This window comes from Drosophila biarmipes, chromosome X (assembly GCF_025231255.1).
Source record: "Drosophila biarmipes strain raj3 chromosome X, RU_DBia_V1.1, whole genome shotgun sequence".
NCBI lineage: Eukaryota > Metazoa > Arthropoda > Insecta > Diptera > Drosophilidae > Drosophila > Drosophila biarmipes.
This window is the reverse complement of record NC_066611.1, coordinates 4,221,002-4,233,862: the sequence shown is the minus strand read 5'-3', so window position 1 is coordinate 4,233,862 and position 12,861 is coordinate 4,221,002. Positions and strand designations below refer to the sequence as shown.

Sequence of the window (12,861 nt, the reverse complement as noted above, 5' to 3'; positions counted from 1 at the left end):
AGCCAGCAACAATCCCTAAAACTTTCACATGGTGTTACTAACGTTGATTATTTCTTATAACTGCAAGGGTATACGACAAGCCGAAGTTAACTTCCTTTCTCGTAAAATACGTAAAAGGGTCCCGACGCACTATGTGGACTTTGGCCTGTTTTTTTGCAAAAATAAAAAACTCTTGAGCTATTCAAGGTATCTCAATCATTTTCTTATACTGGTAGGCACACCCTTGGATGTCATTTGGAAAAGTAGAATTGTCGAGGTTTTTTATAAAATAAGTCTTAACTGTCTTCTTCTTTACAGTCAGCATTCTTTCGGCTCTTTTTTTCTTGAGTTTTCAATTTAATCCAAGCTCAGATTTCAGATCAGTAATGAGCTACCGATAAAGTTACGTAAAACATTCGCGACTGTCCTTTCAACGAGTTTTATTTATTTCAAGATACTGTTGTCGATGTGTTGATAAAATAAAATATTAAATGCTTTATAAATAATTCCAAAAAATCGGAAAACAGTGCAGAGTCTTTAAATTAAAATGTTAAAAGTGAAAATTTGTTTTAATATGTGATGTCTTTGTATCTCTTGCTAAAATTATAAACTGTTAGAAAAAATACACACAAAATAAGCAAAATGTTAGATTTTACATGTAGTTCAACGATTTTAACTTATGAAAATTCGCAAGACGCCACTGTAGGTCCACAAAAAAACATATTTAATTTTTTACTACACTTGCCTGAATGAAAATCTCATCCATTCCATATGTAAGCCTATATTAAAATTGTATTAGCTTCAATCTGTGTAAGCCAGCCTAAAATCGCAGTGTGCAGAGGGTATAAAACAGCTATGTTCTGTACGCAGAAGCTATGACACGGCTACTTAAGCGTGGACACCCACCCAACAGAGTCATTAACAGCAATGTTCTCTGTTAAAAAAAAGGGTAAGAGCAAACCGAAACCAGCCGGTGTGACCGTCCGCCTACCGCCGCGAAAGGTAGAAAACAAAACCACCCTGCCTGGTCTCTCTTTTTCGCGTTTCAATTTCGGAGCTGCGAGCAGCGCAGTAATCAAAAATTTTCCGAGCTGCGCCGTTGTCCAAGCGATAATTTGTTGTTGCGGGCTGGAAATTCGAATTTGGAGGCGCATCAAGGCGCTGCTCGTGGATTTTTTGCATTTTTTTTGAGTTCGAATAGTTCGTTAATAAGAGTGGCGATCGAAAAACGTAGTTTAGTTCAAAGTGGCTCAAAAAGCAGAAGCGACGCCAGCGGGCGAAAAAGGAGATAACCGAAAACGAAAAACACGACAAAGCAACGCTGAAAGAGAGTAAAAAATGATCGAACCGTAAATTCAGATGGATGCCAGTACACAGTGCCTAGTATATAGCGATTTGACCAAAACAAACGCCAAGTGAGAGGACGAGGCCGAAAAGCGTTGGAAAGAAGTAAATAAGCGATCTTGGCCCGTTGTGGTTGGTGCAGTTGTAACTCGTTTCTTTCGACGCGCGCGTGTATGAATCACACCAACACAAAAAACAAACAATAACAACAAGGCGATACGGTAAAATATGCTAAGTAAATAGCGAAAGAGAGTTGAAGTTTCAAGCGGGAGAGCGACACCGAGCGCGAGAGCGGAGAGCGCGCGGAGGAAAAAACCTCACAAGTACATACTGGAAAGCGATCCCGATCCTTTTTCCAGGCACGCGGCCGTCTCGCTCGCACCCATGCCGCCCTAGACCAACTCTTGCTGCAGCTGCCTAACGACCAACAACAACACAGCGAGCCCAGCGCAGGGGCAACAAGGATGGCGATAGCTGGAAAACGACGACGATGATGATGATGCGGTCGCAAAGCGTTGAAAAAGAGTAGCTGGAAACGAAACAGCAGTAGAAAAATTCCGAAAAATTCGAATAAGTACGAAAATACACATGTGCAGGGACGATCGCCCAAGTTACTCAAGTGCATATGTGCGTGCGGCATAGAAAGTGCATTGCAGCCACCGACAAAGTCAATAAACTGTCGAAAATCGACGGCGGTAATAGTTGTTAATACGCGAAGATCGCCATGAAGGTCACCGTCTGCTTCGGCGACGTCCGCATTCTGGTTCCCTGCGGTTCCGGCGAACTCCTCGTCAGCGATCTCGTCAAGGAGGCCACGCGCCGCTACATCAAGGCAGCCGGCAAGGTAGGGCTCAATATGCGATACAATACTATCATTATAACTATAAATAACCAATATATATATTTACCATGCTAAAGCAAAAAAAATTATATGTTCCATATTCTACCTATAATACACCCTTTGGCAATGCTGGGGCTAACAAAATATCCCTTGGCTATTAGATATAATACCATCGATAAATCTGTAGCAACATCTCATGCAAAACTCTTAGGGTTCTTAAAAAAAGTAATATATCTATAAAGTATCATTATAACTACATATATCTACCAACATTTCATGAATACATATTACGATATCATGAACAATGCTTCCAGAAAATGATATATCCCATACTCTATCTATAAATGCCTCATTTGACAACGCTAGGACTCAACAAAAATGCTAGTATATCAGGTATAATACCATCGATAAGCATGTTACAGTACTAGGGTTCCAAGGAAGGATAATATATTAATAAATTTATAATTTGACAATGCTCCGCCTCACAAAATATCCATACCATCGATGAGTAGGGTTCCAACTAGGTTAAATCTATACGTACCAATATTGCATGAGTATTTTTTACAATATCTATATTTACAATATCTATATTTCCAAACAATAATATACCTCATATTCCATTTATAAAAGTTTCCATTTAGCGTTAGGGCTCAAAGAAGTCCTTAGTATATATGGTATATTACCATCGATAAGTATGTAACAGTAACAATATCTATAAAAAAGAATAGAGGGCTTACCCCATTTATTGCCAAGTTGTAGTTTAGATTGTGTATATCAAGACCATCGATTGAGGGCCTACTTTAAAAGTAGCTCATAGATAACAATACAGGCCCGTTCGATACTATATGCAAATGGTACCAGTATTTTCGACTGTATAACTTAATTTACACAACATATTGATAGCAGCAATAATTTTATTGTAAGTGTAGTATATTTCTGTTGTACCTTTTTATATGTCAGTAACCTCCCCACCTCGGAAAACCCGCTGACGGACTGCGATTATGTAGGCCAATAAACCCGAAACTACCTATTTTTCTCAAGATTCTACATATATTTCACTTGTTCTCTGCTGTTTATGAAGCGAATACCTGTAATTATACCTCATTCCCCATGACAGCGAGCTGAAATGTTTGTATAATTCGATTTGCTAGTGCAAATATGTAATTAAAACGAAAGTGTCGTTAATGAAGTGCTAAAAACGAGTATTTCGTTAGTGTTTTGGCCAATATAACCTTTGAGTTTGGGCCAGCACTACATATTGTTCAACTGATTGGAAAGGTTCTCATAGAAATGTAGTTGTTGCAGAAGTATTATCTGCAGATCATTCCCCAACCGGCTATTGTACTTTTCGACTGTATCTCTCGAGTGGTTCCCAAAAACTCGCCCGTCACCTCTCCCGCAGTTCCGTAAACAGTTTTCTCGAGAGCGGAAACGCTGCACTTGAAAGCGATGTAATTGCAGGGCGAAAGAACCCAAAAACTGGAGTTAAACCGCACCAGAAAGGTTCTTCAATGGCGCTTATCGAGGGGTCAGGCATATATACACACGAAGATCGGGGAAAGGAAACGAGCCTAGGTAAAATATTTGAATAATGATAAGCCCCGGCGAAGCCATAAAAACGAACCGAAAAAGCGAGTGACGGGGTGAAAAGGAACGCAGGCGAGATGATAACAACGCCAACAAATCGGAGAGGAAAGAGGAGGAGACTCGAATTATAATAAAAGTCAGCCGGGAATCAAAAGAACATTTTTATTCTCTTTGAACTCGCTTGAACCCGATCCCGATCCCGATCCCAATCTCCGGCGGGGCGAGGCGACAGGTAAGCCCGAGGGGCGGAGGCAAAAGGGTCGAGGAATGCACTTGGCGGGGCGGCAGAAGGAGGGGACCCTAATCAGAAAGAACATCTGAAGTTCGTTGGGGTCCTCTGTAATTAATCAAAAGTTCGGGGTTCGCCCGGTTCCGCCAGAATTTTCCAGGGAAAATTCTGACTCGAAATCAATTTCGTTGCGCGGGGGCCCATCGTTTGTGTTTTCTAGTAATGATTGTGAGCTGTGTTTTCCCCAGCCTGCCGGGCGATTAAGTCATTGCCTCGAAGGGAAGCGCCCTGGGAAGTAGGAGCTTCCTATAAGAACTGTTTAGGGCCACTCCAGAGCGTGTGAAAGGTTCCGACAGGAACTGCGGGCTTGGCTCTTTATAGCTGAGTTGCCACCGAAGTTTAAGGCGAGAGCTCCATTATTATTACTATAACTAAGCATAGCGCCAACCCAGAGTTAGCAGAGATAACCCGAAGTAAACGCCATAATTTGCCTACTGCAGCTCGGAGGGAACGTTGCACTAATTAGGCGTTTTCCCGAGCCACAAGTAGTCCGAAAGCGAAGGCTTCTCCAGGGGATTTCCGGTGCGGCTCCGGCACCTCGCGGGGATCGGGGTCTGGGCCCGGCACTGGGGGACCCGGGAGCTGCCCGATCCGCTGCAGCGTGTGTGAATTTCGGCCTGCTTTCATTGTCTGGCCAAAAGACGAAACTGTGTCAGCTGCAATTAAGTGCAAGACACGGAAAGAAAAGGGGAAACAAACAGCTCGGAGGGGCGGAGTGGCGCGCCCAGTGGTGGGCAGATAAGACGCTTTCCATTTCGCGATCACGTGCGCCGCCCGAAGAGTCCAGACCAGGGGCCCGGAGCCTCTCCAACTGGCTAATTATGCAACTTATGCTTCCCCATGCAAATGCAGGTGCGGAAAAGTGCATCTGAAGTAATCCCACAACCGCTTATATCGCCACTGAACGAACCTCCCTTAATTTGTGCCAGTCCTGGTACCTGATCCCAACTACTTTCCAATGACCAAAGATGGTCATTCAGTAAGCTACCTTTACATTACATTAATTTCCTATTATCATTTTCTATAAGCCAGGAGCACAGTCTGAAATTGTGATATCTATAGTATCACTTTTCCGCGCTCTGTATACCCACTCTGGTTTTTTGCCAGCTCGACGAAATCGAATGACTCGCAGCCTGCTGCACTTCAAATTCTTCGGCCCCATGAGATACTATTGTGCTTTTTTATTTACCTCTGCCATTCCGAATCCGTACTTTTTGCAGCTGTGCGACCAGAGTTTCGGTTTCTAGTGCCTTGCTTTGTTTTTCGCTTTTCGTTTCATTATCTTTGGGCACCAACATGCGCCAGCTCCGCCGTGTGTGAGGTGCGAAGTGGATTGGGGAGAACGAGAATGGGAAAATAAGTGTGGATAGAGTGTTACCAACTGACCTATTGCAGTCCAAGATGTGTAACATTGAAACTTTTTGGCATACCCTGCTCCAGCTGTGAGATAATTGGGGGTTCAGTGTAATGTCCCATTGTAACTTGGGCGGTTCTGGAGGGAATGGGCTGGAATTTGGTATGCAGGTTGGTTCAATAGAGAAATTGATGGTTCTGTAAAAAAAAGTTATAAACAACGTTTTTTATTAAAATATTTCAAGAACCCTTATAAGATAACTTTATACTCCCAGTAAGAAGTTTCTAACACAGCAAAGGAGACATTTTCAGCCCTATAGAGTACATATATAGAATATTATTATCAATATGTAATTGTTGATCATATTCTCACTACTCTTCGCTATATAAATCATTATAGATATACCGAACTTAAAATTGTACTGTTTGCAAATCGGAAACTACTGCTATGTTCTATTACAAGTCAAGGTCACCATTTTTATATGGTGTGTATAGAAAAACCCTGCCTGCAGGTCCATAAATGCGTCGATTTATTTTGTTTATGGGCTTTGCACTGCTAGTTAATGAACTTGAAACTGGCTTTTTAGGACCCAGTCCCAGGCCGTGGACTCGATCCAAATTGCGGATTGACTCGCAGCCCACGGTGTTGGCATACAGAATAGTTTAACGCTCAGCTCCGGGTTAAAGGCAACGTGATATGCGCCCTCGATTCCTTTGTTCGAGCTCGACTTCAGTGGGCGTTTCGCCCTATCAGCACACAGCGCGGGCTAGAAGCTCAACCCCTCGCCGTTTGCCGAGTCTGCTCGCCTGGGAACCCAGCGATACGGGCAAAAATATTAATAATACAGAGGAAAACAGCTCGTAGCCCGGTTGAGCAGAAACAGAAACATTCATTGAGCATTTTTCTTGTCGCTGTTGCCGGATTCTTGGCATTAAGAGGCAACGGCGCAGCGGCGAAGCCGAGACTGCGAAACCAGTTTCGAACAATTTGTAAATTATTTAGTCATAAAAAGATACATCCAGCTCTCCCGCTCTCGCTCTCGCTTCCCCGAGCCGCCGTCCCGCTTGCACATTCTTGCGTTTGGAGTTTTGATTTTTCTACTCACGCCACTAATTGTTAGCCTATTTTAAGTGCGCTCTAATTGGCTTAAGTCAATAATTGCAATGAAAACATGGCATGGGGTTGTGGCAAGGCGGAAGGGGCACCTGTTTATGGGGCTTATGTTTGGGCCAGGCTTTGACAATGGCAAACAATCGATAAGCCCAGGCGGCAAACACCTTGAGCACCTTGTTTTTACAGCCGGTGGAATGCCGTAAGAATTTCGCTGGCAGTCGGAGGTCGGTGAAATGTCGGCTGTAACTATGGAGCTGAGGTCGGCGGCGACTAGAAATGTGTTGAGATACAACCAAAATAGTGTTCAATTTGTAAAAACCTAAGGAGAAGTATTGGCCCTTTCCACCCGCGATCTTTTGGTTCATCCCCTCGAACCATCTAGATGAAGCATATTTGCAGCTGTTGGTTGAGGGGAAAAGTGGGAAAACGCAAGCCAATTATGGGCCAGTGCGAGAGGCCTTGCAGCAGGCTGACCTAACAGAAAAAGTAAAGACCTTTTAAGGTGGACCTACCACACGCACACGTGCAGCCCACCCCAAGACAGTCTCCCCTGGCATCTGCATTGCCCACTTGCCTCTGGGAAACCAAGGGAAATGTGGCAGAAATGTGGGGAAAGAGAAGAGAGAGAGAGAGATACAAATCAATTGCAGTTGAGTTTTTCTTTGGTTTTTCTTATAGAATATTAGTTAGTATGTGGAGTAGATATATAAAAATGTAGAAAGAGTTCCCAAGGAATAAACTCATTCAAACGAGTGCAAGACTTTAGTTTGAGACCCAAAGGATAACTTGATAACTCTCGCTTACAAGTTGCTCGGAGTTACACAAGTCAAAGGCCGAAAAGCAAACAACTCCAATCAAAATTCCTTATCGTGAGGAGTCAGAGCCATATAATGAAACGCCCGACTGACTGTTCCAGAGCCCGAACCCCTGCCCCCGCCGCCGTTCGTCGGGCGTCAGGTAGCACTGTACTGACGATATGTGGTGCTGTATGTAGGCCCAAACCCAAACTCAGACTCGAACTCAGAAAACCCGACTCTTGGGGGTTGTGACTGCAGCTATAATAGTTTCTGTTTTGTCGGTTGGCATGACAACAACCTGATTACTCGTCAGTATGTTTCTGCGCCTTGTGCACACACCGCGCACATATGGACGGCAGAAACGACGGCCGCAACTGCGTCATTTTCCATATAGCCGGGCCACGGATACCAATATTGCAGTGCATTGTGGGCTGATTCACTTGGCCACGCTGCCAAATTAGGAGCGAGAAATTCAATTGAACTATCGTTTCTCCACTCGCAGCGCACAGTATTTTGTTTCCAGCTCGATTTGTGTGTAATTGGAATTGAAATAGCTTCAAGTGACACCCACTCGCCGACATCGCGGACACTGCGCGCCCACGGGCTGCTCGATTAATTACACTATTCTGCCCTGCAGCGATCGATTGGCTATGGGTTTACTGGGGCTCACTACTCCCATTGCCAGTCGGTTTTCCCAGAAGAGAAATCGCTGAAAAAGGTTCGTTTGCCGGGGGTTTCTTCGAACTTCAGCTTCAAAGGAAACTCAAAACTATCAAGGGGGGCTGCAGAACGTGCCCTTTTAATCACGTTTCACTAATTCGATTTTTAGGGGGACCTATTAGCCGACAAGTACCATAGCTTTTGCCCCAGTGCCTCTATTAGTCACCAGAATTCGTCATTGATTGGAAATGTATTGCACCTTTGGCCATCGATTTATCGGGGTATTGTTCCGGAGCCCCTCTATGGGCAGGAAAACTCAAATTTGGTTTGTATAAGGTGTTTTAGAAAAGGGGTTATGAATGGAGTACGGGGCGAGAAGGGTATAAACATACATTTTGAGTTGCATTTGCACGCCTGGCACGCTTGCACGATTGTTGTTCTCTTTGGAAAATAGCTGCCTTGGGCTGCATTTCCTCGAAAATGTCCGCTTTTCCCTTTCATAAAGTCATTTAGGCCGAGTTCTATAGGTTATTAGGGTGGACCCATCTTTGGATTGATAAGGAGAAAATCAATATTTTTTTAGTTTTAAAAATATTTATTTTACCGCTTTATCAAAGATATGCACAAATTTTTATTGAGGAAATTATATATTTTTTAGACCATTTTTTTTACCATGTAACCCGAAGTTTTCCCATCTAAAGCACATTCTGGGGTTCCCTCTAAAGTGCATTTTCGTTTCTTTATCGTGTAGAATTACAAAACATTTTATTGCCACACTAATTGAGTATCTATTTTCGGTCACGCACGTGTGTGTGCACCCACCGCCCCCGACCTCCCCCTTTTGTTGTGTGTTTTTCAGTTTTTAGGGTGTTCACTGTTTTGCGGTGGTTCGGGTGCTCCAGGTGGGCTTGGTTTGGTGCTGCCTCCGTTTTCTTGCACACTTTGGGATGCATTTCAGGACCCGAGGGTAGTAGCGGAGGAGGAGGGCAGTAGCAGCTGCTGTTTGGCCTGCAGCGACGCCTTCAACAGCAAAACCAACATGCTAAAGGCAAAATTAATTGGTTAATGTTGTTATTGGACACGCTTATGGCATCGAAACACACCTACCGAAATAGATGGACCTCTGACCAACCCAGCCACCCCACTCTGACTTTAGCTTACTTATTGTTATTATACCATTCGAATTAATGAGAAGTAATGAGGGTTCGGGCCGGGGAGCACCACTCTACGTCATATTCATGCTTGGCTAGGTCGCCAAGGTGGCTCAAAGATCGTAAAAGAAGCTAAATGGGGAGGTGGCAGTGCGTGTGTGTCGACAGGCTCCATTGAAGGGGAACCCGGGGGTCAAGTGCACAGTGCTTGCCAAATACTTCAAGTTCAGGCCGGAGTTGCTTCAGCCAGAGTTTGGTAATAGAAAAGGAAATACATGTTTTAAGGGTTATCATTTTTTATTTTAGAGAAAAACAGCTAAAGATGCTCGGGAACAATATTTAAATATTTTTATATTATCTCGGAGGTGCTACAAAAATCAATAATTCTGTTATTCTCCACATACATTTTATAGAATTATAATACCTGTAAATACCTAAATGACATCTGGGTAATAATGCAGTTAAACAACCCCCTAAATAATGATGCATTTACATTTCAATTAATTGTATCTTATTTGTTCCAGTGGTAAATATCTTTCCATTCCCATGTTATTACTAAGTGCTTCCTGTTCCCTGGCTTCCAATGAAGTCCGGTCCAGAAAACACGGCACATTTAATGTTTTGTTTATTTATTTCATGTTTAATTGGGCTTTGTTCGAGCTAGTTCGGCTTGGTTTTGTCATCTAACAAAAGTGGCAACACGACGAAAACAAATAAAGCGACAGCGCCCAACAATGCCCCGATCGCCGATCGCCGATCTGCTGGTCAGTGGAGCTCGAGTGGGCGTGGCACCTCCGCCCACCGCCGCCGCTTCCCGGTCCCAATTTTTATTTCGTTGCACAAAAGCATTCTCTGTGCAGCAACGTGACGTTTTCGGGTAGTGAGTAAGCGCGAAATAAACACGGTCTCTTAAGCACTGATAAAAATAAAAAATTAAAAAATATAAAAAATACGTAACACATATATTAAAAATCTGTCAAGAACCTAAACACAATAAAAATGAAAATTACAGAAAAGAAATTTAAAATCGGGCAAATAATATGTATAATTTCCTCAACACTCAAAGTTTACATGAAGTTGCAGTCGGTTTAAAAAACGTAGAAACTGTAGAAAATTGTAAGCAAATATTAAAATAGAGGTCTGTTTTTTTTGCTTTAGTTACTATTTAATAGTAAAACCAACTTGAAAGGTTAATTTATTTGTGTTTCGTTGTTGGGAAAATAATTATTTTGCTATTCAACGTTATTTGATCTTAGATCTTTTTAGAATTTACTATTATTTTTATTATTTTGGAGGTGGTTAGAATTTTTTGAACTTATTTTCAAAGATATTAAAAAGTTTGTTTTTTTAATTACAATTTCTTTATTTATTTTATAAAAATGTTTGTTGTGTAATACAGCATGTTGTGTACCATATACCGTACCCCCAAAAGCGGTCAACCGACGGCGATCGCACATGCCTGATATAGGCACGTATCGGAATGTAGCATATATGCGTGTGTACAGTATACTCTTGTTTATTTATTTTTGCGAGTGTTTGCCAAAAGGGCTGGCTTGGGTCAACTACCCAAACCCGCAGCCGTGTGGTACCCATCGCCAGTCATCGCAGTCGCGGCGTCACCATTCATCGGCCATAAAGTACCCACTCACACACACTCGAAACGGTTGCTTGGCTGCTCAATCTGCACTTCATTCCCGGTTCTGCCGTTCCATTGGAATCGAATCCGCTGGATTCCCAGCCAACAGAAGTGCCGGGCAGTCCAAAAGCCAGGCGAACTCTGTTGCAATTATCCATCACTCATTAGCCGCGGATAAGATAAGTAGTGGCTGGGTTCTATGGCTTCCGGAGTGCAAATATTTAATATTTGAAAATAGTTTATAATAGGTCTATCTTTTTGCTTATAGAAATTTAAAAACCACAAGAATAGTTACAAAGAGCTAGATGACTATAATTGTATTAAATAAACTACTTCTTTTACTGCCCTTGGAGGGCATTCGCTCCCTCGCATTGCCAGCTCCTGTCTTTGTTTTCTTAACGTTTTTATTCGTTTTCAATTTGAGTAATAACCAAAAGCGTAAGACTCAAAGCAGAACGTCGCTCACGTTTCGGTGATAAAGACAAAAATACCCGGGCGGTAGAAATCGACAAAAAAGGCAGCATTTTTCCTCTCGATGATGCAAAAAACAAAAGGCAAAAAACGGAAAAGAAGAAAAACGTCCGACTGGCTGGAATGTCGGGTGAATTGGCTGCCAACGGCTATTGGGTTCAAAAAGGCGAGAAGCTGGGCTGCGCGCTCATTGGGCTAGGTCAGGTTGACTTCGGCGGGCCTGAAAGCCGATACTTTGGGAAATCAAATGAGCGGAGCCATTAATTTCGATCTGCCGTTGTGCGGCTCTAATTAATACAGGCTTTGTAAACGCATTTACGTAAACATGTGTCAGCCGGCAGCCCGATGTGAACATTTGACTGAGTCACACTCGTTGGGGGTACATTTCCCCGAATAAAACTAGCTAGCGTTTTTTTTCCCTCTATTTGTATTTATCCAGGTGTTTCCTCTAAAAAACGGCGACGTGAAATTTTTACAAATGATTCATCCGGAGGCGAGCAGGCGAGAGAGACGAACAGAAGTTGCGCCGAAGAATGCCGCCGATGAAGGCCATCGCAAAAGGCTGTAAAGATGGTCTAGTCTAGGCCTTGGCTTCGCTGGGGCTCGGTTTTGTTCTATTTGGTCTTATTTATTTTGTGACCGCTTTTCGTAGGCGCTGCACGTGCAAGCGCTTCAATGAAAACGAAGAGCAGGAGGGAAGGCGAGCTGGGGCGCAAAAGGCAGCGGCGATAGTTGAAGCCCCTCCAGAGACCCCTCTATAGACCCCTCTGAAAGCCCCCGCAATGGGGACACGCCCAGGCCAAATTGCGCACTTGCCTTCCCAGCTTGTTCAATTAATTAAAGACAGTCGGTGTTCGCAAAGCTGAATTTCCTGGAAGTTCAAGAAGCATTTTAAGAGTGAAAATAAGATATACCGAATAGATACATATATCATTTCAAGCTCTTAAAAATTCAGAAAAATCAGCTATTAAAATACCAGCTAAAGTGTAAAACGTCTCTAACTAAAAAAAGTATAATATTTTTTATAGGTAGCTGACTTTTTGTTATGTTTAAAAATTTAATACGAATATTTTTTGATATTTTTTGTTAAACAATGTAGAAGATTTAATTAAAGTATAAGACATTCCTAGGTAGACAAATATAATGACAATTATAGTGCCATATTTTTAATATTTAGCAGGTTTATTAGGCACAAAAAATATAAAATGATAAAAATATCTTTATGTTAATTCGGTTAAACACGTAGAAGTCCCACTGTACTTTGAGCGGGGGCGATGCTCTCTGCGTCGACGCTCTTTTTTCGCCTGCCTGCCGCGCTTTTGCTCTCGCATTTGCTCATTTTGCGTTCCCGCAAACGAAAGACTGAGGCGACAAACTCGGCGCTGGCGGCAATGGCGGACGAGAGACGCAGTCGTTCCAATTGAGCAGGCTGTCGCAGACACACACTCGTGTGTGTAGGCACTGGGGTGTGTGTGCAATGCACCCACACGCCACGGCAACAGAAGCAACAACAACTTTGGCCTGGCCTTGAAATTGCTTAGCAACAACAAAGCCAGCCACAACGCAACTATTTTGCACGCCTTGAATTTAAATCGGGGAGTGAGCCAGGGAAGGGAGCATTCTTCTTTGGCCTGGGCGA

At 43.0% G+C, this 12,861-nt stretch overlaps 1 protein-coding gene across 2 annotated transcripts in view; it reads left to right on the top strand.

Moving 5' to 3' along the window:
- Positions 1 to 1,029: 1,029 nt before the first annotated feature.
- The window catches only part of LOC108033066 (partitioning defective 3 homolog), a 37,518-nt gene continuing 25,686 nt past the window's right edge, over positions 1,030 to 12,861 (top strand). The window contains exon 1 of one of the 2 annotated variants that reach the window (XM_017107228.3): positions 1,030 to 2,167. In XM_017107228.3, the coding sequence (XP_016962717.1) occupies positions 2,048 to 2,167 (120 nt within the window). In that variant the 5' untranslated portion in view covers positions 1,030 to 2,047. The remainder of the gene's footprint in view (positions 2,168 to 12,861) is intronic. The other variant, XM_017107230.3, reaches the window with a different exon arrangement.